Source organism: Natator depressus, chromosome 6, assembly GCF_965152275.1.
Source record: "Natator depressus isolate rNatDep1 chromosome 6, rNatDep2.hap1, whole genome shotgun sequence".
NCBI lineage: Eukaryota > Metazoa > Chordata > Testudines > Cheloniidae > Natator > Natator depressus.
In genome coordinates, this window is record NC_134239.1 from 110,397,473 (window position 1) to 110,420,782 (window position 23,310).

Below are 23,310 nucleotides of genomic sequence, written 5' to 3' on the forward strand. Positions count from 1 at the left end.
TTGATTGCATTTTAAGAGCCTGATCCTGCTGTCCACTAAGTAAATGGCAAAACTCCCACTGACTTCAATGGGAGAAGGACTGGAGCTTATATTCGTTAATGTGTAGGTGTCTTGGAATGAAAATCCATTTTAAGGCAGATGGCCAACGAAAAAGTCCTTCACATCATTGAAGGCACAGTGTTGCTCAACAGATTCTACCCTGAAGAGGCTCCCACACTTGGTGAGATCAGTAGGGGCAGGACTGAGAACCTCCATTGCACTGCTTTGTAGGAGCTCCCTGTACCCCAGTGGGGTGTGTGGCAGCTGGGGGTCCCCCCCTCTAATTAACACACACACACACTCCACAACACTTTTGTGTGTGTGTGTGTGTGTGTGTTTCTTTGAGGGTGGGGAAATTATTCATTCTTCTCTCTCGCCCCCCCCCGCCCCCATTAGCTCCTGAACTTTCTGCACCAAACCTGGTTATTCAGGTCTGGGGAGTGGTTTTTCCTAAAGGGTTTAAGCAGTGGGGAGAAGAGGGCTAACACTCTTCTGTCTAGCTCTTTAGTATCCAAATGAAAACTGGCCAACTGTACGTATGGTGGCCCCAGAAGAATTATGCATGGGGATGAGTCTGCCCCGTTGTCACCCTCACAACAGGGAAATACAAACCTGAAGGACGGAGTGGGCCATTATCCAGTGTTGTTGTAGCCAGGTCAGTCCCAGAATATTAGAGACTGGGTGGGTGAGGCAATATCTTTTATTGGACCAGCGTCTGTTGGTGAGAGAGACGAGCTTCTGAGCCACACAGGGCTCCTCTTCAGGACTGGGAAGCTGTATAAGCTCGGAAGCTTGTCTCTCTCTCACCAGGAGACGCTGGTCCAGTAAAAGATATTCCCTCACCCACCTTGTCTCTCTAAATGGGCCAAGACAGTTTTACAATCAGTCTTCTAGTGTGTCTGGTGTAAGAATGATTCCTGCCCCTGTGCATCAAGATTCCCCCCCCCCCCCCCCCCCCACACTGAGCTGCCCGCACCCAGATTGTCCCACACAGAATCCTCTCACCCCACACCTGGAAACTCTCTTCTCCTCCCTCCCCCCCCCCCCCCCCCCGAGCCCCTTCACACTTGGATCCTGCCTGGTCGAGCTGACCTACTCCGCCTGTGGTGCACCTGGCACAGAGGGGCAGGGCCCCAGGGTGTTTCTGGGGCAGGCCCAGGCCTTGTGCTATGTCCAGGTCGGGTGTAGCCTCACCACGGAGTCCGTGTCCTGGGGGTGGGGCGGGGCTGCAGCGTGATCTTCCACCTTCCTGCAGCCAGTGGCCTGTGCTCCCTACTGCCATGCTGGAGCCTCTGTATTTATTTATTGACAAAACTTGCAGAATTTAAAAACTTTTGGCACGGAATGCCCTCCAGAGTAGCTTATGCTTTGCACCTTCAGACTGCACTGCTGTCTTGCATGCTGTGTGTGCTGATAGCAGTGAGCTAGTGGAGACAGGAAGGGAAGCCTGACCACACCTGAGCTAGGAACAAACACAAGGAAAAGCAAAGGCAAAAAATGCGAGCAGCCAGCATAAACTAATAAACAGCCTGCTTTGTTCCAACGATACAGCTTTCTGGGTGAGGCAGATATGCTGCTGCTGAGAATCTACAGTAGGGCTGTATTACTCAGTTGGGAACAGGTGGTGATTTATGACTCTTGGGAGTGGTGATGTTTGGGACAACGCTGGGGTGGCTGGATGCAGCAGTAGGCCCTTCTGCTGCAGATAGAGGAAAGGACTCTTGCTCCTACTTGCTTCAAGCTCAGCAGTGGTGGTAGGCGGAGGGGAGGGCAACAAGGTGCAAAGACCCTGATATGAGCAATGCTTGGGAGAAGGGCAAATTGGGGCTCTTCTCTCCCCCCCCCCCCTGTAACACTAGGAATCTAGCAACTGTCATAGGGACTCACCCAATACATCACTACCTAAGAGTATCTGTATGTAACTAACCTACTTCAGCATTTAAATAGGATAGCTGAAAATGCAGGGCTTGGTCTTGTAACTGAACTTCAGCACTTCCTCGTCTGCTATTGTAGGGCTTGTCAAAACAGAGCTTGAAACAGTTTAACTGAAACTGGTTTAAAACCCATTGATTAAAAATTTGTTTAGTTGTGAACCCTTGTGTGGACACTTGTATATCTGTTTAAAACTGATTATATTGGTTTAGCTTGCACATTTAAACTTACAGGTTTCAACTGCTATAAACCAAGTGTAATTGCGTGAACACACAAAGCTGCACAGGTTTAAAAAACAGCTTAGGTTAAAATCATCCCTTTAGTTAAACTTCATGTGCCAGGGTTAGCTCTTTGGCGGAATAGCCTGTCAAAGCACTGAATTAGGTGCGGGGGTCGAGGGATCTTAGTTTCTCTCCAACATGGGTGGGTTTTAGGGCTTGCGTGTGCATAGAAATGTACCAAAATAACAATTCCAAAATAGTTTATTCTAGATTGAGCCCCCACGGGGGTTATATCGAAATAACTGTTCTGGAAAAATTATCAGTGCGTAGACAAGCACTTGAGCTGCTCTTAGCTGTGTCACTTGTTATAGTGGAGGATGGGGTGGATGGCAGAGGAAATGGGGGATGATTGGGGTGGTGGGGAGCCTTTTATTCCCATGTTCTCCTCTTTTGTTCAAGGCTGCTGGGAAGGCTGGGTGCTGGTAGGAGATGTTCTTCACAGCCACATTTCTCAGGGCAATATCTAGGGGCCAGAGGGGAGTTGTGCCTGACGTAAGGAAATAATAGAAATGTAGGACTGGAAGGGAACTTGATAGATCATTTAGTCCAGTCCCTTGTATTGTGGCTGGACTAAGTATTATATAGACCAGTAATACTCAATTAGATCTATTTGTGGGCTGACTTGACAATTTTATGACAAGAGGTGGGCTGTTTGCACAGAAGGCTGACAAAATAATAATAAAAACCCTTCAGCTGCCAATAAAGACCTTGATTGCAACTTAAGTATTAGTGTTTCTATCTTTTAACAAAGTTTATAAATCAACATTATTACCTGGGTTTGTAGCAATCTCTATTGGGAGAGGTGACATCAACAATCTCTGGCAAGCTTTGTGAAGAGTGGTTTGTAGAAGGGGGTCAGGGCAAGGCTCGTGGCACTGGTGAAGATGCTCATCTGTCAAGTGATTGTGGTGGTGGTTTTAAATAACGTTGATGGTAGAAAACCCGGAATCAAAGTGGTACGTTGATCTGAACATTGTTAAAAGATAGGTGGCTGGATTCTGGTTAATGGTCAGCAGAAATCCAAGTCCTACTTCTCCGAATTTTGCCTTCAAGACATCTGAGCTCTCGAGCCTTACAATTTCTAACTGAGAAGCACCTTCATCAATTGAATCAAGAATGTTCTATTGGCAGAGACAACAAACAACAAAAAACAAATCCTTTGAGAAGTTTGCAATTCCAATCAGGTTGTTTAGGAATTCTTGCATCATTTTCAGTGAAGTTTCAGCTGTAGTTTCACAGGAAATGTAGAAAAGTACAACATCTTTCCTGTTAAGTCTGTCTGAAAGATTTCAAGATTCCTCTGAAAGGCACACACTTTTTCAAACACATCCCCGACACTGCTTGCCCAGCCTTGGAACTACAATTTAGGGGAATTTGACATGACCAGTAATATCACACAGATTTACATAGTAGGAAATCATTAATAAATTCCTGGAACTTGCAAACCTTGTTTGTCTTGTGGCTTTGAAAGAAAGTATTTCTTTTTGACGCTCACAAAACCTCTCTAACACACACCTGCTACTTAACCAGTGAACATCATTGTACTGCAACAGGTCACTCACTGTATTTGGCTGAAACATCTTGTAAAGAGCTTTAAAAAGCTGCTGTTGCAAGCTAGAAGTTGAGCATATGTAGTTCACTAATCTCATCAGAATGCCCATTGTTTTTTCAAGTCCCCAGACAACTTACTGCACAGGACAGTCAGGTGAATGATGCAGTGAAGTATATTTAATGAAGGGTGTATCACTGCCAAATGTGAAGCAAGCCATTCTCTTTTTTCCCTGTCATGGAGGGACCTCCGTTTGTAACAAGCAAGTTTACTTTTGACAGATCTAAAGCATTTTTTTTTTTTTTCAAAAAATCCATTTACTTTTTTCAAAAATGATCTCTCCCGTCATGTAGGTTTCAATGGTATTAAACATAAAAATTCTTCCGTGAAAATTTCACAATCTTAAAATTTAACAAACAGCAATAGCTGGGCAGTGTCACTTAAACACTTGATCATCCACTGCCAGGGACATCCATTTGGTGTTTTTTTGTTTTTGTTTTTTAAATTGGACAGCAGTGCTAAAAAACAGACCTCGTAAACTACTTCCAATCTTTGTGCTGCCGTGGAATCATACAGAAACTTGCTTCACATGGTTCACAATATCATCTTTGTTTTTATCTCCAGCAAAAAGCTCCTCCAGTGTTTCCGATGTGCACTCATTCACAAGCTCAGCATTCAGGAAGGACTTTTTCTCTTTGTAGCTAGTAACAACAGTATCTGAAGAGAAGCAGCTGTTACTTTGTCCTGCATGATCACTGATATTGTGAGGAGATATTTGAAGCGTGATACGAAAACTTCAGATTTTCAATTTTGTCACGTCTTGCAACACTGCCAGGATGGCCATGTTGAGTGGTACAGTGCTTTGATTCAAAGTGGTGCTTCGCACTGATGACTTTACAGACGGATACAGTGGTTTGACACGTTAAACACAAAAGTGTTGCATTTAAATGAGGTGGAGTAATAAAAACAACACATTGTCCAGCTTGGGTTAAAAGCTTGGTTTTTGCTGTCGACTTTGTGACGTTCATTAACATCAGCATTCATTTTTGGCTCCATTGCCATCACAGATGAGAAGAATGGGCGGTGTCCTAGCTCAATGGTAGCCGGTGCTGTCGCAAGAACTTAAGGTCCCAGCAGTAAGTTCTTTACTAAGGAAGTCCTAGGCAAATGACAGGCTGTGCATCACTGTTCATGAATATAATTATAAACATTTTTTAAGGTGAGTTGGTGGGCCACACAGGAAGCATTGGTGGGCCACATTTGGCCCATGGGCTGCCTATTGAGTATCCCTGATCTAGACCGTCCTTGACCGGTGTCTGTCTAACCTGGTCTTATAAACCTCCAATGACAGAGATTCCACAACTTCCCTATGTAATTTGTTCCAGTGCTTAACGACCCTGGCAGTTCAAAAGTTTTTTTTTTTTCTTTCTTCTTTTTCTGTAATGTCCAACCTAAACTACCCTTGCTGCAATTTAAGCCCATTATTTCTTGTCCTGTCCTCAGTGATTAAGGAGAACAATTTATCATCCTCCTCTTTTTCAAGTATGTAAAAGGTTGTTTTAGACTGTTGTCTCTTCTCAAGACTAAACAAACCCAGTTTATTCAATCTTCCCTCATAGGTCCTATTTTCTAGACTTTTAATCATTTTGGTTGCTCTCCTGTGGACAAATTGGAGAAAGTCCAGATCTTTGTTGAAGCGTGGCACCCAAAACTGGACACAATACTCCAGTTGAGACCTTGGTGAATAAGGTAGAAGAATTACTTCTCATGTCTTGCTTGCAACACTCCTAATACACCCCAGAATGATATTTGCTGCTTTGTGGGTGGTGGGTTTTTTTTTTTTTTTTTTGGCAACAGTATTATATTGTTGAATCCTATTTAGTTTGTGATCCACTATAACCCCCAGATCCTTTTCTGCAGTACTCTTTCCTAGGCAGTCATTTCCCATTTTGTATTTGTGCAATTGATTGTCTGTTCCTAAGTATAGTACTTGCATTTATCCTTACTGAATTTCATCCTTTTTAGTTCAGACCGTTTCTCCAGTTTCTCAAGATCATTTTGAATTTTAACCCTGTCCTCCAAATCACTTGCAACCCCTCCCAGCTTGATATCCTCTGCAAACTTTAAGTGTACTCATCTACACCATTATCCAAATGATTCATGAAGATATTGAATAGAACCAGACCCAGGACAGATCCCTGTGAGACCCCTCTCATTATGCCCTTCCAACTTAATTATGAATCATAGCTAACTGCCTTCTGAGTATGCTTTTCCAACCAGTTGTGCACCCACCTTTATAGTAGGTTTGTCTAGGCCAGAGGTTTTCAGACTTTTTTTTAGCTGAGGCCCCCCCCCCCCCATTAGTTTTTTGGTTGCGCTTCCCCCATCATGGACATAAATAGACACAATACCTGCTCCTCCTCCCCCCTTGGATTTTCAGGGTGGGGGAAGGCATGTGGGAAGGTCTCTGGAGGCAGAAATCGCTGTGGCGGGTGCTGACCCACAGGCTGGGTGGCCCACTGAGGTTAGTCAGAGGCGACACTCCCTCCCTAAGCCCTGACCCAGACTGGCTTGAGCCCCATGTGTTCCTCCACGCCCCCTTAAGGGGCTGAGCCCCACAATTTGAAAACCTCTAGTCTAGCCCATCTTTGGGAATGGGGTGGCAGCTACACCCAGTGCCAGAGAGGGCAGGGACTCCCTCATGTGTAAACCAATATCTTGGGGCCCCTTATACCTCTGTTGGGGGCAGGGCAGTCGTACTTTCCCCATGTATTAGCAGGGGTACTAAATGTCCAAGGGAAAAGGGATGAGAACAGCCACTAAGATGAGCAGTGGGTGTGATGGTGATAACGTTGGAGTATGAGCTGTCTCAGAGCAGTCTGGGGGGGGAAATCTGAGATGTTGGAGAGAATATCGGGGTTGGAAGTCTGTGGAAAGAAGGGGGTCAGGCAAGGTGACATCTGTCACCTTCAAAAACCTACATTTGTGCCCCCCGTGTCTGTCCCACCCCTTCAAAACATATCCCCACTGTTCTGTTCCTTTCCGCAGCTCCTTAGTCTGTGGGCCCCATCTTGATGCCTGCCTCTCTGTGGGGAGAGGAAGGGGAGCTGTGCTGGACAGGTAGAGAGATGTGGGGGGGGGTGATGCAGGTGCAGCAAAGGGGTTTAACATACAGTGTGTTCTGTGGGTGGGGTAATCCTTGCCAAGGAGCCAGATGCAAGGAAGGAGGAGAGTTGGGCGCTTGTGTGTGTGGTGCAAAATCCTTTTCCTTGGTTTTTAAAAAACAAAAACCCTTAAAAGCCCCCAGTCGTCATTAATGCAGAATTAGGCCTAGTCCAGTGGCTTTCAACCTTTTTTTTTTTTTTTTTTTTTTCTTCCATATGTGGACCCCTAAAAAATTTCACTTGGAGATGCGGAACCCTTTGGAAATCTTAGACCTAGTCTGCAGACCCCCATCTATAGAGCACAGGTTGAAAACACTGTTCTGTGGTAATGACCACCTTTCACTGTGTGACTTACACACAGTCCGCAGATCCCGAGGGGTCTGAGGACCATGGGTTGAAAACCGCTGGTCCAGTCTAGACCTAATATGTAGGTCAACCCAGCTGCATCATCTGGGCTGTAAAAAAATAAAAAAAAAATTTATGCCCTGTGTGATGTATTTAGGTCGACCTACCCTCACTGTAGACACAGGTAAGTTGACAGAATAACTCTTCCGTTGACCTAGTTAGCAGCTCTTGGAGAGGTGGATTACCTTCTATATTGAGGGAAAAATCCCTTTCGTCAACAGGAAGTGTCTGTACTACAGTGGCATAGCTGCAGTTCTGTAGTTTTGCTGCTACAGCTGTTCTAGGGGAAACGTGCCCTCAAGGTAGCGCCTTGTGCCCTTTCATGTGCAGCGTGGCTAAATTTAATCTCTTGAAAACCAGTAAATAAGGTATTTCCTGGTTTTCAGAGGCTTTACATTTAGCTACTCTGCACATTCTGAAGGGGCACAAGGTACCACTGGGCACCCCTTAACTCTGTTATCGAAGTTCTTTTTGGCATTTAAGTAACTGACTCCTGAATCCTAACTGACAAAACGCAGCCTAATACATTCTTTTTGGGCGTAGTCACCTGTCACTGCTTAAAGTAAATCTTAATTGGAGTCTCTCACTAGTTCTTGTGCATTTATTTGTGTATCCATAAATGGTGTGAGGTTCTCTTTAGATATAACCTCTTATGGTGGTAGAGGTTTTTGGTGGTTTTTTTCCTGTTCAGATACTTTTGTAGTAGGCTGAACAATGGGTGAGTAGAACTGAGATGCATAATGCAGTGGAGCAGTATTCTACAAGTGATTGGCGTCGGGGTTACCTATTTTTTCTTTTCTCACAACTCCATAATCTTGATTTGTTAGCCACGTGAGAGGGTGAAGCTCAATCCCGAATGTTTCAAGATTATAGCAAGTTTTGTTCAAAGTCCAGTTATTGTCATTCTAAATTAAGATGTTTTTATAGTCTCTATAGAACATCCCGTCTCCACCCTGTCATTTTCCAGAGAACGTTGGCTTCTCTTTTACATACACACACACACACACACACACAGAGAGAGAGAGAATGAGTGTGTGTGTGTGTGTGTGTGTCATTAATTTCTCAGCATCTTCATGGCAAAACAGAGAGAAAATAAACTTTTTTGCATTAGTGTGGTGAGGCGTAGAGATGATGCCATTTTCAGCATCCAGATAATTGGGAGTAAAAATAATCAGAATCTTTGCATTATATTAGAGGTTAATAATACCATTTTTAAAACCAGCTTGTTATTGGGATTTAAACTGTTACCTGAAACCATAACTTAGGTTTGTTGTCTAATGCCAAGTTAAGGAGAGGCAATGTTAAAAATCCACACAGCCTGAGTGGTCAAAACATTAAAGTTCATTGCATGCACCTACCAAATGTTTTTATGTAGCCTGACTGTTCAAGAACACGTACTTAGAATCATCTATGATTCTGGTTTGAAGAGACCTCAGGAGGTCATCTAGTCCAACCACCTTCTCAAGGCAGGACCAACACCAACTAAATCATCCCAGCCAGGGCTTTGTCAAGCCGGGCCTTAAAAACCTGTAAGGATGGAGATTCCACCACCTGCCTAGGTAACCTATTCCAGTGCTTCACCACCCTCCTAGTGAAATAGTGTTTCCTAATATCCAACCTAGACCTCCCCCACTGCAGCTTGAGACCATTGCTCCTTGTTCTGTCATCTACCACCACTGAGAACAGCTGAGCTCCATCCTCTTTGGAACCCCCCTTCAGGTAGATGATGGCTGCTATCAAATCCCCCCTCACTCTTCTCTTCTACAGACCAACCAGCACCAAGTTTCCTTTGACATTCATAACTCTCTGTCTCTGCTGCAAATGAGTTTAAAAAGTCAATCCTGTTCTGATTTCACATGTATAGTACCCTGGGGTAGGATCTCTATTCGCTGCTTCTCATCACTAAGGGTATGCCTACAGGGCAAAAAAGAGACACAGCAGCAAGTCTGAGCCCGTGTCTACAGACTCAGGCTTGCGGGGGCTTGTGCTACAGAGCTAAAAATAGCAGTGTAGATGTTCCTGCTCCAGCTCTGAAACCCAGTGAGGGGGGTGTGGGTCATCTCAGAGCTTGAGCTCTCGCCCAAGTGGGAACATCTACACTGCTATTTTTAGCCCCGCAGCATGAGCCTAAATCTGTAGATCAGGGCTGTGAGACTCGCTGATACAGGAGGCGGTTCAGTGCAGATGTATCCAGGAGAAGAAATTCTTAGAACTCTAGTCCTGTTGCGTTTATATATTATTAATCAGATCGGGGCAGAGTATGTGTCATTCTGTATGTGAAGCATTATAACTTTTTAGCACTCCATAGAGGTTTTGTAGTAGGAATAATAATACCCAGCTCTCCACTGGTAACTAGATATGACAGGTTTTCTCTTAACGTTGTGCTGCCAGTACTAGTAATGGATTTTAACTACACGTGCTGACTCAACGGAGAGAGGCTTTTGGTCTATCATCTCCATTTTTGGTGTGTCTCCTTCTGATAACTCTCTCTTCTAATATCTTTACTGTACCTGGCTAATGGTGTAAGGAATTGAACAGCAGACTGCCAAAAATTTGAGGTACACAAACTTGCATTGGTTTCAGAGAGAGCAATTTGAATAGCAAGCGATCAGGAACATATGTGCACATGGCTTTGAATTGTAGATTTTAATGCATTATGCTGGGCAGCTTTTATTGTGATGTAACAGACCCATGAACAAAGAGAGCCATTTCCCTGTTTAGAATAACTGTACAAACGAAGGCCCAGATTCTAATCCCAGTGACCTCAATATAACTGAGATTTGAATCTGGCCCAGAGTGTATTAAATGTCAGTGTGGAAATACTTAGTTGGAACTGGAGGGTGGCTTGGGATAATTAACAGGGATTTGCAAAAAAATCCCAGAAGTTCTTCATTCCATGTGCCTGTCCTGAAGTCCTAACCTAACTACACAAGGAAGCAACCATAGCATTCAGGATCTCGTATCCATAGCATCTGGTTCTTGCTCCTTCCCTTCATTTAACAAAAGGCAGAAGAGAAATAATCAAGTATGCTGATGTAGAAATGTTAATTAACATTCGATTTAGAGCTTCCTGCACGAAAGAGGGTGAATGTACTTCCTCTGTCACATTGTATTAAGAGTGATGTATAGAAGAGACAAATAGAGACCTCTGATCTAAAGGGGGAGAGGGAGGAAGGCTTTTAACCTTGTTAGATTGACTAAAAGCTGGACGATAAGCCACTCTTGTACCCAGTTTGCTTCAGTACTAGCTGGCGATAAGATTCTTGAATATGTTTTTAACTTTGCTATATATCTCTTTTTTCTTAAGCCAAACTTGCAAGACGCTGTCAGGAGAGAGAGAACCTTGGCATGCTGGTCTGGTCACCTAATCAGAATCTGTCCGAGGCAAAATGTAAGTCTATTTTGCATTTTTTTTTTTAAGTGGTTTATTTTTAAGAAAGGGAAGTTACCTTTTACAGCAGAGAGCGATTACGCAGTGTAATCGTCTCAGTGGGCTTCAAAATGAATTTGGGAATCTAAAAAAAGGACCGTACACAGGGTTTCATTCCTTACTGCAGCTGCCCAGAATGCCATATCCATTGGGGAGGAGGAAAGACCTCTTACGATTTCCTTCCATGGTATGAATTTTTGAGGCTCTTGATCAGCAAGCTGCTGTGATCTTCCAGTCACATGCTGCAGGTGCTGTAGAAGGTAGCAGAAATAAAGTTTCTGAGGCCAGGAGGAGAGGCATTTTGAAGGGAGGGAGGGAGGGAAGAAATCCTGTCCAAACAAAAAAAACGACTCCAAACGCTCAATAACTCCATACCTGGAACTCAAGTTTAAACTGTGGGAGCGATTAGAGTGTCTTTGATTTCCATGTGAGAGCAAATTGTAAACTGAATATGTCCCTGGGAACAGGTTTCAAACGGCCATTAACTCATGGCGGAACAAGTGATAGAAATGTCTAATTGTGGTTCACTTCCTGAAGAATTACAGTGTCTTTAACATAGTTAGTTACCATTTAAAAGCTAGCTCTCTTTATTGAAGTGGAGGGGGTTTATTTTGTTTTAATTTAACTTTCTGTGCTGTGACCTGAGCATGGGACCAGGAGCAAGGAACTAAAAGTACTGCTCCCAGCTCTGATACTGATTCCCTCTATGGCCTTGGTCAAATCGCTTGACCTTTGTTTTCATTGGCTGCATAGGGGTGATACACCTCACAAGGCTGTTGTGAGGGTTTGCTGAAGACTAAGAGTACCTATACTGCCTCCTTTAGCAATCTAGTGGATAGGGCATCAGACTAGTGATATCCTGGATGGCTGAGTTCTGCTGGGTGACTTTTCTGCACTGGAGAGGTCACTTACCCTCTCACAGCCTGCCCATCTGTAAAAAGTGGTTAATACTTTGAAATCTACAGATGACAAGTGCCATATAAGTGTAACTTCTACTTCCTCCCCTAGTGGTGAGGTCAGACTGCCAGTTAGTGAACTTTGTATTTCTATTTGTATGCATTGTATAAAATCTCTGGAGGGGAGAGTGCTTCCTTCTTTGTGTGTGTGTGTGTGTGTGTGTGTGTGTGTGTGTGTGTGTGTGTGTGTGTGTGTGTGTGTGTGTGTGTGTGTGTGTGTGGGGTGAGGCATTTGCAGATGGAAACAAATGTGTTTTCTTCCTGGGCCACCTGCTAAAATTTGGTAGTCTGCAAAATCGCAAAAGATTGCAAGTACCTGGCTTCAGATATGGGGGTTGATTTTTAGCTTTGCAATTTTTAGCCCCTTGCTGTTAGGAATTGGATTTCTTTTTGGGCTGGAGGTGGTGAGCGTAAGTGTAGTTGGGGGTGGCTGTATGTTACCAACTGGTACCATTGGATATAATGCATGTGAATAACCCCCGAAGGGAATTGACTGACTCTGTCCAAGACCTTGCATCTTTGGAGCAATGAGTGTCTAGGAACTTTCTCCTCTCAAATTTCATACAAGTGAACTTCGAACTTTGTCTGTGTCTGACCATACAGCAGTTTTACTATACTGACTTCCAGGGCAACATGCCATGATTTACAACCGTACAAAATCTGAACTGGCCCCATATTGTTCCTGCTCCTCTCCTTTCAGAGAGTTTACAGTGTTTGGAGGGTGGTGCCTTGTACCGATCTCCCATACTGTGGGGAGATCCTCCCCACGAAGGACTTAACTGCAGCAGGTCTTCATAGAATTTCTTTTTATTGTAGGGCTATTTGACATGGAGGGGGTTTATGGCCGAAAAATCAGGACCGTGAGGATGGCTTAGACAATCCTTTAGCACCTGTGTAGTACCACTTTGGCTCATGTCCAGGGCCCCAGCCCACACCTGCTCTTACACACAATCTTACTGTTGAAGGTTTGCTTTACTTTCAGGGTCAAGGCTTAATGGGAAGAGCCAGGTAAGCACAATAAACAGCAGTTAGCATATATCCTTGTCCTAGTCAGTGTAGCCATCGTCTGAAATAGAGGCAGATGCTGAAAGATTCCATGAAGATTTCAGTGGTTTGAATTGAGTAAGGGCTTGTCCAAACTACAGGAAAAATGGTTGTGGGAGCAGGTTACAGGCATCGTCCCTTGACGTAGTCCCGTCTTACGGTGTAATGATGTATCTTAACTGTGGTACAGACTTGCTTGTCCAAGGCTTTAGCGCAGGTCAGTTAAAACCTAGTTGCGCCATGTATGCTGGAAGATGGGACAGTGTTTTACCTATGCTGGAGGAATATACTGTAGTGGTTTTGGCCCTGTCTACTATTTACTGGCATATTTGTTATTTGCATCCCTCGGCTTGTTAACTATATTCCTAGGAGTCAATAACTTTTCTGCTCCTTTCATGCTCCCCCACACACCCTGAACTGAGTGCTGTCAATAAGGGGTTATATGTGTGCTACAGATCCCCAAAAACCCTTTGTTACAGAGTGTCACTGAGATGGTTTTACCCACTGGCAGTTTCGTGAACAAAGACTGAACAATAAAATGTTGTATGCTCTGACAGAGTAGAGCAAGAACAAAATCCATCCAGTCTGCCCTAGGTCAGCTCCCGACTGTCTCTTAAAATAGCTGTGCTCGTCTCTGCCCAGTAAGTCCATTCCTCTGTGCCCTGTAACCCATCCGCACCTGCTACAGAACCCTGCTCTCGCACTCTTAGACCTTTTAAAGAGATTTCTCCGAAGAATTGCCTCAACTTCAGAAAATTGCTCTGACCTGCATTGAGATGTTGTTAATGGAGGCAGAGCTGGGACGTTAGATCTCACTGGAGAAAGGCAGGGCTGAGCAAGGCAGAGGAAGAGCTAAGTAAAGTGAAGGAACTAATCTGTTTGGCAGATGGGAGCTGAGGTGGGGAATGGCGAAAGTTTGTTTTTAATGATCTACTATGGCACGGCCTAGAGCAGTGGTCCCCAAATTGTGGGGCGCACCACCCTTATGGGGTATGTGGCAGTGCTGAAGCTGCCCCCCGCCCCCAGAAGGCGGGGAGGGAACGACGCCCCGCACCCAGCTCCACCTTCAGGTCAAGCTCCTCTGCTGAGTCAACTGTGCAGTAACTGAGGGGAGCACAGACAGATTCCATTAACGGTAAGGGGGTGTTGGGCATGCAACCGGAAAAGTTTGTGCACCCCTGGCCTGGGGCAGTCTCTCAGTACATAAAGCCAGGCAGGTGTTGTGAAACTATTTACAGTAAAAGCTGTGTTATCAGGCCCTGTACCAACCGGAAAGCTCTGTACACCAACATTTCTAATCTTCATAGCAAGTCTGGTTGGCACGGTCCCAGCAGGCTCCCTACCTGGCTCCGCGGTGCTCCCCAGAAGCAGCGACATGTCCCTGCTGCTCCTGGGCAGAGGAACGGCCACGAGGGGTTCAGAGCGCAGGACAGGGGTTGGGGCTCGGGGTGCCGCATCTGGTGAGTGCTCATTTCAGGTGGCTCCCCGCAAGCAGTGGCCTGTCCCGGCCACTCCTAGGTGGCTCTGCAGGCGCCACCTGAGGTGAGCAACCCTGGATCCAGCATCTCGCGCCCCAACCCCCTTCCCTGAGCCCCCTCCCACGGCCTGCACCCCACATCCCCTCCCGTTCCCCAATCCCCTTCTCCGAGCCCCCTTCCACACCCAAACTCCCTCCCAGGGCCCACACCCCCTCCCATGCCCCAACCCCACACCTCCTCCCGCACCCAAACTCCCTCCCTCTTAGTTAACAGGCATTTTTCACTTACTGGCACCCCCCCATTCCCCCAACGTGCTGGATAAAACAGCTTTTACTGTAAAACAGCATTGCCAAGTACTTCACTGGGCTTTACCATAACAACACTGGGCTATTTGAAAATGAGGAAGCATTGGCTTGTTCCAGCAGCCTCTGAGGAAGCCTGAATATAAAGTAATCGGGGTAATGGCATGATCCTGGTGATCGTCTTCATGGGCACGTAGTTTTAATGTGACCAACAAAGTGAGAAGCTGCCTTTGCTGCTACTTTACAATCTACGATGACTGTCTCCAAGGTCTATCCTACCTTCTTCATTCCCATACAAATCTGGTGTTTTTTTTTGTTTTTGTTTTTTTTAAACTATTAAAACATAGAAGATCTTCTCCGCCTTCCCTTGTTTGGCTGTTCTTGTCAAGGTCTCTTGAGAATGCGAATAGTGGATCCCAGGAAGCTATAAGCTCTGGGTTAACTAAAATGGAAAGGAATGCCCAGCTCAGGGCTCCACAAGCATTACAAGCATACCACCCGGTCGTGGTGGCATCTGACCTGGTTACACAAACGTGGCTGAGCTGCATCCACAGGGCAGCTTTTTTCTTTTACCCCCCCCCCCCCGGGGGGGCAACCACTGACCTGCGTCTGCACCTTCTCCCCTGCCTAAGTACATTTGCATTGGTAAATTCTGGGAAAACCTGGATGCTATCCCATTGTTTCTTCTTGGAGAGTAGAGTGCCTGTCAGATGTGCCCGCAGAGGAGAACCAGCAGTACTTGGAGCCGTGCTCACTCGGGTGTCATAATGCACAGAAGACTGTGAGGAGGTTGGGCTGGCCAAACTAGTTACATAAGCACTATTCTGCGGTCCTGTCGACAGTGCAAAACAAGTGTGGTGAATTGGCCCTGGGAAGACGGCTATGTGCCAGCCTAGGCCTCTGGTGGGGAGGGAAATGTTTGGTTGCCATTGTTACTAAGCATTAACCATGTGAGGTCTGGTCATAGTGTTTAGAGCTAACATGCTGCTAGCTCGTTACAAACTCCATTAGCAATAGTTAGAGACTGATGCTAAGAACGGGAGTACTTGTGGCACCTTAGAGACTAACAAATTTATTAGAGCATAAGCTTTCGTGGGCTACAGCCACTTCATCGGATGCATAGAATGGAACATATAGTAAGATAGATAGGTATATACACAGATAAGTTGGAGGTTGCCATACAAACTGTGAGAGTCTAATTAGTTAAGATGAGCTGCTATTAGCAGGAGGAAAAAAAAACTTTTGTAGTGATAGGTTTCAAAGTAACAGCCGTGTTAGTCTGTATTCGCAAAAAGAAAAGGAGTACTTGCGGCACCTTAGAGACTAACCAATTTATTTGAGCATAAGCTTTCATGAGCTACAGCTCACTTCGTCGGAGGCATACTGTGGAAAGTGTAGAAGATCTTTTTATATACACACAAAGCATGAAAAAATACCTCCTCCCACCCCACTCTCCTGCTGGTAATAACTTATCACTCCTGATCACTTTTTAGATAAGTTATTACCAGCAGGAGAGTGGGGTGGGAGGAGGTATTTTTTCATGCTTTGTGTGTATATAAAAAGATCTTCTACACTTTCCACAGTATGCATCTGATGAAGTGAGCTGTAGCTCACAAAAGCTTATGCTCAAATAAATTGGTTAGTCTCTAAGGTGCCGCAAGTACTCCTTTTTCTTTTTGTAGTGATGATCAAGATGGCCCATTTAGACAGTTGACAAGAAGGTGTGAGGATACTTAAATTAAGGCAATAGATTCAATATGTGTAATGACCCAGCCACTCCCAGTCTCTATTTAAACCCAGTTTAGTGGTATCTAGTTTGCATATTAATTCAAGCTCACAGTTTCTCGTTGTCCCCAAATGTGAAATAGTTGTGGATGAGGACCTTTGGCTGACCTTTGTGACTTTGTCCTCACCCATAACTATTTCACAATTGGGGACAATATATATCTTCAAGTCAGCGGCACTGCTATGGGTACCTGCATGGCCCCCCAATATGCCAACATTTTTATGGCTGACTTAGAACAACGCTTCCTCAGCTCTCGTCCCCTAATGCCCCTACTCTACTTGCGCTATACTGATGACATCTTAATCATCTGGACCCATGGAAAAGAAGCCCTTGAGGAATTCCACCATGATATCAACAATTTCCATCCCGCCATCAACCTCAGCCTGGACCAGTCCACACAAGCAGTCCATTTCCTGGACACTACTGTGCTAATAAGCGATGGTCACATAAACACCACCCTATACCGGAAACCTACTGACCGCTATACTTACCTACATGCCTCCAGCTTTCATCCAGACCACACCACACGATCCATTGTCTATAGCCAAGCTCTTCGATACAACCGCATTTGCTCCAACCCCTCAGACAGAGACAAACACCTACAAGATCTCTATCAAGCATTCTTAAAACTACAGTACCCACCGGCTGAAGTGAAAAAACAGATGGACGGAGCCAGAAGAGTAGCCAGAAGTCACCTACTACAGGACAGGCCCAACAAAGAAAATAACAGAACACCACTAGCTGTCACCTTCAGCCCCCAGCTAAGCGCATCATCAAAGATTTACAACCTATCCTGAAAAATGATCCCTCACTCTCACAGATCTTGGGAGACAGGCCAGTCCTTGCTTACAGACAGCCCCTCAACCTGAAGGAAATACTCACCAGCAACCACACACCAAAAACACTAACCCAGGAACCTATCCTTGCAACAAAGCCTGATGCCAACTCTATCCACCTATTTATTCAAGTGGCACCATCATAGGACCTAATCAATTTGGCCACGCCGTCAGGGACTCATTCACCTGCACATCTACCGGTGTGATATATGCCATCATGTGCCAGCAATGCCCCTCTGCCATGTACATTGGCCAAACTGGACAGTCTCTCTGCAAAAGAATAAATGGACACAAATCTGACATCAGGAATCATAACATTCAAAACACAGTAGGAGAACGCTTCAACATCTCTGGCCACTCAGTAAAAGATTTAAGGGTGGCAATTTTGCAACAGAAAAGCTTCAAAAACAGACTCCAATGAGAAACTGCTGAGCTTGAATTAATATGCAAACTAGATACCACTAAATTGGGTTTGAGTAGAGACTGGGAAGTGGCTGGGTCATTTACACACATTGCATCTATTCCCTTAATTTAAGTGTCCTCTTACCTTCTTGTCAACTGTCTAAATGGGCCATCTTGATTATCACTCCAAAAGTTTTTTTTCTCCTGCTGATAATAGCTCATCTTAACTAATTAGCCTCTCATAGTTTGTATGATAACTTCCAACTTATCTGTGTGTGTGTGTGTGTGTGTGTGTGTGTGTGTGTATATATATACAATCTTACTATATGTTCCATTCTATGCATCCGATGTAGCTCACGAAAGCTTATGCTCTAATAAATTTGTTAGTCTCTAAGGTGCCACAAGTTCTCCTGTTCTTTTTGCAGATACAGACTAACACAGCTGCTACTCTGAAACCTGACAGTAAGAAGTGGCCTCTGCTGGCCATGCAGTTGGGTGGAGGAGAGCTGTAATTTAGTTTACGGGTTTTGTGACCTTACTGTTCAGGCTTTTGGGGGAGGTTGCTGAGGACCTCCAGCAAACAGAGGGTGAGGACAGCCTGGTGGAAGGATTAATTATTATTATTATTATTATTATTATTATTATTATTATGTATCATGAACTAGGACCTCATTGTGCTAGGTGCTGTACAGACACAGAACAAAAGGACTGTATCCCATTTCAAAGAAACCAGCACTTTGTTGAGAAAATCCTCCTGGCATTCTCTGTCCTTCGAGTAAAGCCCGAACTTTCACCATGTAGGTCACCTTTAAACGGCCATGGTCCATATATTTAACAATTTTGCAGGACTAATCATTGCAAAGAACATATAGGTATGATCATGCTTCTCTTAATATTAAGGGGACATGGCAGGGTAGCTTAGAATTTGATGCACCATCAATTTAAAATTGCCTTAATCTGAATTTTTTTTAACCTAAAATGAATGACAAAGATTAGAGGAGGAGAAAATACCTGTCTTTTTTTTTCAGGGTACTGAGTGCATTTTACAGTCCTGTCTATAGTTGGTTTCACGGTTTTCTCTGCAAAATTGTGGCTTGGCTATGTAAACCTCCAACCTCATGGATGTGCACTTACGTCTTTGCAAAGCCACACACTGAAATCAACAAGATTCTGTAGAGACTTGGCTCTCTTAGCAAGATCAGGCCATGGTCAGCTCCCATTTTCTTTTGGGGAGAGTGTGGGGTGTCTGCAGCACAGCATAGAAAAGTGAGTATAAAACACAAAAAGGCAGGGAGGCTCTGGGGTAGGTGGCACTTCTGACTCAGTACTTTGCTTTTGTAATTAGCAAGGCTTCAAGTTGAGTGTTCCTTTACATTGATGGAATTAATACTTCAAAGATTACCTGAGAAGGCTTTTTAAAAACATTAGATTTGTGCCTTTTTATGGCTGCCTCATGATGGTTAAAGATGACCTGGGAGATCAGTTTTTTGTTTTGTGCCCCCCCCCCCCCCCCCCGAGAGAGATCTGCATGATGGAATAAAGACTTCCAGGAGGCTCTTGTGCTGGATTTCTGGATCTGTAACTTTTTTTGTCCAGAGCCTGATCCGTGGGTGTGGTGTTGTTTTGGGGGGCAGGTGGTCAGTAAAGGTAAGGTAGCTTAACAGTACTTATGGTCATGCTGTTTATTCTCTCCCTGTCCCCCTACTAACATCAGCCTGTTGGCTTCTTGCAAGGACACCAAAAAAAATTAATGGAAAGGCAGAATGGGCTTGTTTATCCCTAATCCAAATTTAATAGTACACAATGAACCTGGCAGGCGTAAAACTTGGACACAAATATAGTAGCTGCAGCTAGAAAATACAACTTCATGAATTCAAAACCAAGATAAACAAGGTTTAACTTAACATTCGCTAGGAGTTTAACTGTAGAAAGGTTATCACAGTAGCTTCCACTTATTGGCAGTGGCAATTGCAGCAGTGATGTAAATGCCCAAAAGACAGGCTAGAAGGATAAAGGGGAACTGCTAATGGACCTGGCTTCTGTCTTTAACCTGGGGTAAGTTCATATGTTTACAAATGATCATATTGTGGGAGGCCGAGGAGACAATACTGCAAACAGCAAAAGTGCAGCCTCTCCGTTTCAGAGGTCAAGATGTTCCAAATAAGAGTCTGGGCTACTTACACAAAGCCTAAGAAGGAGTTTCCTTTTGTTTGTTAGCCACCATGTGGTGCTCGCTGGCTGTTGCAATGCCAGGTGAAATCTCAGACCAGCTCTTTCATCATTATTATTGCAGGTTGGTATCTCTGGAGCCCAAACACACACTTCAGTTAGGATTTGAGTTTAACCCTTTCACTGATGCATCTGGTTCAGAAATGGTTCAAACTGGAACCAGGAAAGTAGTTGGGTGAAAGCACTCTTTTGTGTTTTATTTTCGAAATGAACTCCCGTGTAATGGGCTGGCATTTGAAAGATTCAGGGTATATCAAAGGTATCTTCAGATTGCCATGCTGCCCTGGAAGAGCTTCTGTCCCTGGGTCCTGTGTGGGGAGGAGGCAGTCAGCTTCATGCAGTCAACTCTGTTCTGCTACCATGTGCTTCATCCCTGGGGTACAAGCTTTGCAATGGGATGTGTATGCTGTGCTGTAGATCCAACATTCAAGGGGTCTGATTCAACAGTCATGGTCACACGCTGTTCTAAAAAAAAAATGGTTGATTTATAAGTAATGACAGGGTAGGATGCACCAAGCACCGGCATCCTGGCTAGAGAAGTGTATTTCCTAGTTTTTCCTGCTCTGTCCTCTCCCACATGAGTTTTGTTTTCAGAAACACTTCCCTTCACAGCCAGTGCCGTGGAAGTGCTAGCTTAGCCAAGGCACCAGCACTCTTACTGCCATGTCATGCAGACTTGCTCTGAGCAGTGTCACAGGGCACTCACTGCTAGAGGGCGCCCCCTCCTGCCTGTTGTGGGGATTAGCTTTCCAAGGTCGACGCCCCTTCCTGCAGTTGCCATCTGTCCGCCTCACTCTCTCAGCATGCCGCTCCTCTCACACTTCATGAGCTGCTGCTGCCTCTTCGTGATTCAGCCCTCCAGCCTGGTCACTAGACGTCTGTCCCCTTTCCCAGGTATCAGAATCTTCAGCGGTCCTCCCACTCGCTGCCCCCCGGTGCCACATCCTCTGTGGCGGGCAGTGGAACCTGGGCCCGCTCTCTACTCCAGGTTCCTGCTCAGGGACCCTCTACACAGCAGCTAAGGGCTGTTCTTTTCTAGACCTTACTGCCTTTCCCTGAGCCCTTTCCTTACTATCTGGCACTCTTTTTTTTTTTTTTTCCCCCCACGGGTTGCCAGCCTCACAACTCCCTGCTGCCAGGGAGCAATTGCAGGCTACTTGTCTCTATAGCCCAGGGGCGGGCACTTTTTGGCCCGAGGGCCGCATCGGGTTTCGAAAATTGTATGGAGGGCTGGTTAGGGGTGGCTGTGCCCCCGCCCCCTATCTATCTCCCTTTGCTTCTTGCCCCCTGACGTGCCCCCATCACCCCATCCAACCCCCCCTCCTTCCTGACTGCTCCCCCCCCCCCCGGGACCCCTGCCTCCATTCAACCCCCCCCCGTTCCCCAGCCTCTGACCACCCTGACCCCTATCCACACCCCTGCCCTCTATCCAACCCCCCTGCTCCCTGCCGCCTTACCATGCAGCACAGAGCACCGGTGGCTGGTGGCGCTACACCCGTGCAGCAGAGAGCACCGGTGGCTGGCCGCGGCTCTGCAACTGCACTGCCCGGCCGCTCAGAGCATTGTGCCGGCAGCGCGGCATGCTGAGGCTGCAGGGGGAGGGGGGACAGCAGGGGAGGGGCCGGGGGCTAGCCTCCTGGGCCAGGAGCTCAGGGGCCGGGCAGGAGGCTCCTGCAGGCCGGAGTTTGCCCACCTCTGCTATAGCCCCAAACATACCTCTCTTCCCCCCAAGGAGTTACTGCATCCTATTTCCTAGCCACCCTTTCTGCTTCCAATTTCCTGTCTTTATCCATCCATCCCAGCTGGGCTCCCCCCCCCGAGTCAGGGTTTGCTTAGCTCTCAACTGTGGCCTGTCAGCTAATTAGCCCCATTCCCAGTCTACATTTAACCCTTTCGTAGCCAAGGGTGGGTTAAACACCTCATCACAAGCAGGTTCAGATTACGTAGTTAAAATGCCAACTGGCACCGTGAAGCCTTTGTATAGTTGTACTCCTGCTGCTGCTGTTACCAGGGGAGTTGAATCAGTGCTCGCAATAGAGGGAAGCTTTTCTAGAGAAAACCCTTTTGGATGGTGTAATCTATATTTGAACACTAGTAATGTGACAGTACAGTAATAGTACTGGGGAAGTAGCATGGCTGTTATCCATAACCTGAAATGCATTTGAGTAGTTCAAGCTGGCCAGATCTGTAGTATAAGTTGTAGGACCACTGTTCAACCCCAGCGAGAACCAGGTCAAATTGAAGCTACATCATGCTGTGTTTTAATATGGAAGTTATTTGTCTTGTGGTGGTGATTCATTGTAATCCTCAGGGAAAAATGTGTCCTCACTGGGGATTGAACCTCCAACATCCTGCGCTAAAAGTATGAGCTACTACCGCTTGACCTAATGGGTTAATTCCAGGTGTTGGCTGTTATAGACTCTTAGGCCATGTCTACACTACCCACCGGATCGGCGGGTGGAGATCGATTTATCGCGTCTAGTGTAGTGTCTAGTCTAGTGTAGACGCGATAAATCGATCCCCGATCGCCCTGCCGTCGACTCCAGAACAGTGTAGACCAGGCCTTAGCCTCTGGGGATCTGCCACTAGATGGAGATGTAACACACCAAAGAGTGAGTTAGACATGGAATTGTAACTTTGGCTTTTAATATTTACTTCATCCTTATGCATATTTTTAAAATCCAAATTGCCTGAAGATCTGACACTAATCCTTTTGGGTTGCCAGCTAGCAAAGCATAGGTGTCATCTGAGCTCTGGATAGGCAAGCTACCACTTTACTGTAACTAGCTTTCCAATCTCTCTACAAAATGTTCAGGGCTAAGATTTACCACCCAAGATTAGGCTGTAATCAAATGCAGAGGTGGATATATGAAGTGCTAGTAACATCTCCTTTCAGGCCTATCTGCATTGGGAAAATCAGCTTGATACTGTCCCTCTGATCCAGTTCAGACAATACTTCCAACACTTCCCACCTCAACAAACTGAGATTAGTGTGATATTTTTATGCTCGTGCTCCAGTCCTGCATGGTGTGGCCTGGTAGCAGTGTCATGCTGATAACCAGATTCACCAGGAAATTTCATTTAACTCTAGCTAATTGAGGCATTTATGCCACACTCCTCATCATCATCTTTCTTCCCCTTTTTTAAACCTTTATCAAAGGTTCCTTCCCTAATCAACTCACTCTACCTGCACAATAAATGCATTATCTAATCCTCCCCTTACTTAAAACGGAGCCTCCCAAACTGGCACGATTTGAGAAGGCTGCTCACTGATTCTTGGCCCTTGCAATCAGGAGTACTAATGGCATTGCTCTGTGGGAATGCCTCAAATGTGATCAAAAGGGCCCTGCCTAAACCAGATCTGAAAATTGTGAAAGCAGAAGGAGCAAAACTGTCTTCAGCAGCATTATAGAATCTGTGATTTGGTTCCCTCTAATATCAAACATGGCTCAATCAAGTCCATATCATGCTTTATCA

General features: G+C 45.5%; 1 protein-coding gene across 2 annotated transcripts in view; it reads left to right on the forward strand.

Moving 5' to 3' along the window:
* RCOR1 (REST corepressor 1) overlaps positions 1 to 23,310 on the forward strand; it is a 125,661-nt gene that overhangs the window by 46,570 nt on the left and 55,781 nt on the right. For both annotated transcript variants that reach the window (XM_074956274.1, XM_074956273.1), the window contains exon 3: positions 10,678 to 10,761. In XM_074956274.1, coding sequence (XP_074812375.1) covers positions 10,678 to 10,761 — 84 coding nt within the window. The remainder of the gene's footprint in view (positions 1 to 10,677; positions 10,762 to 23,310) is intronic.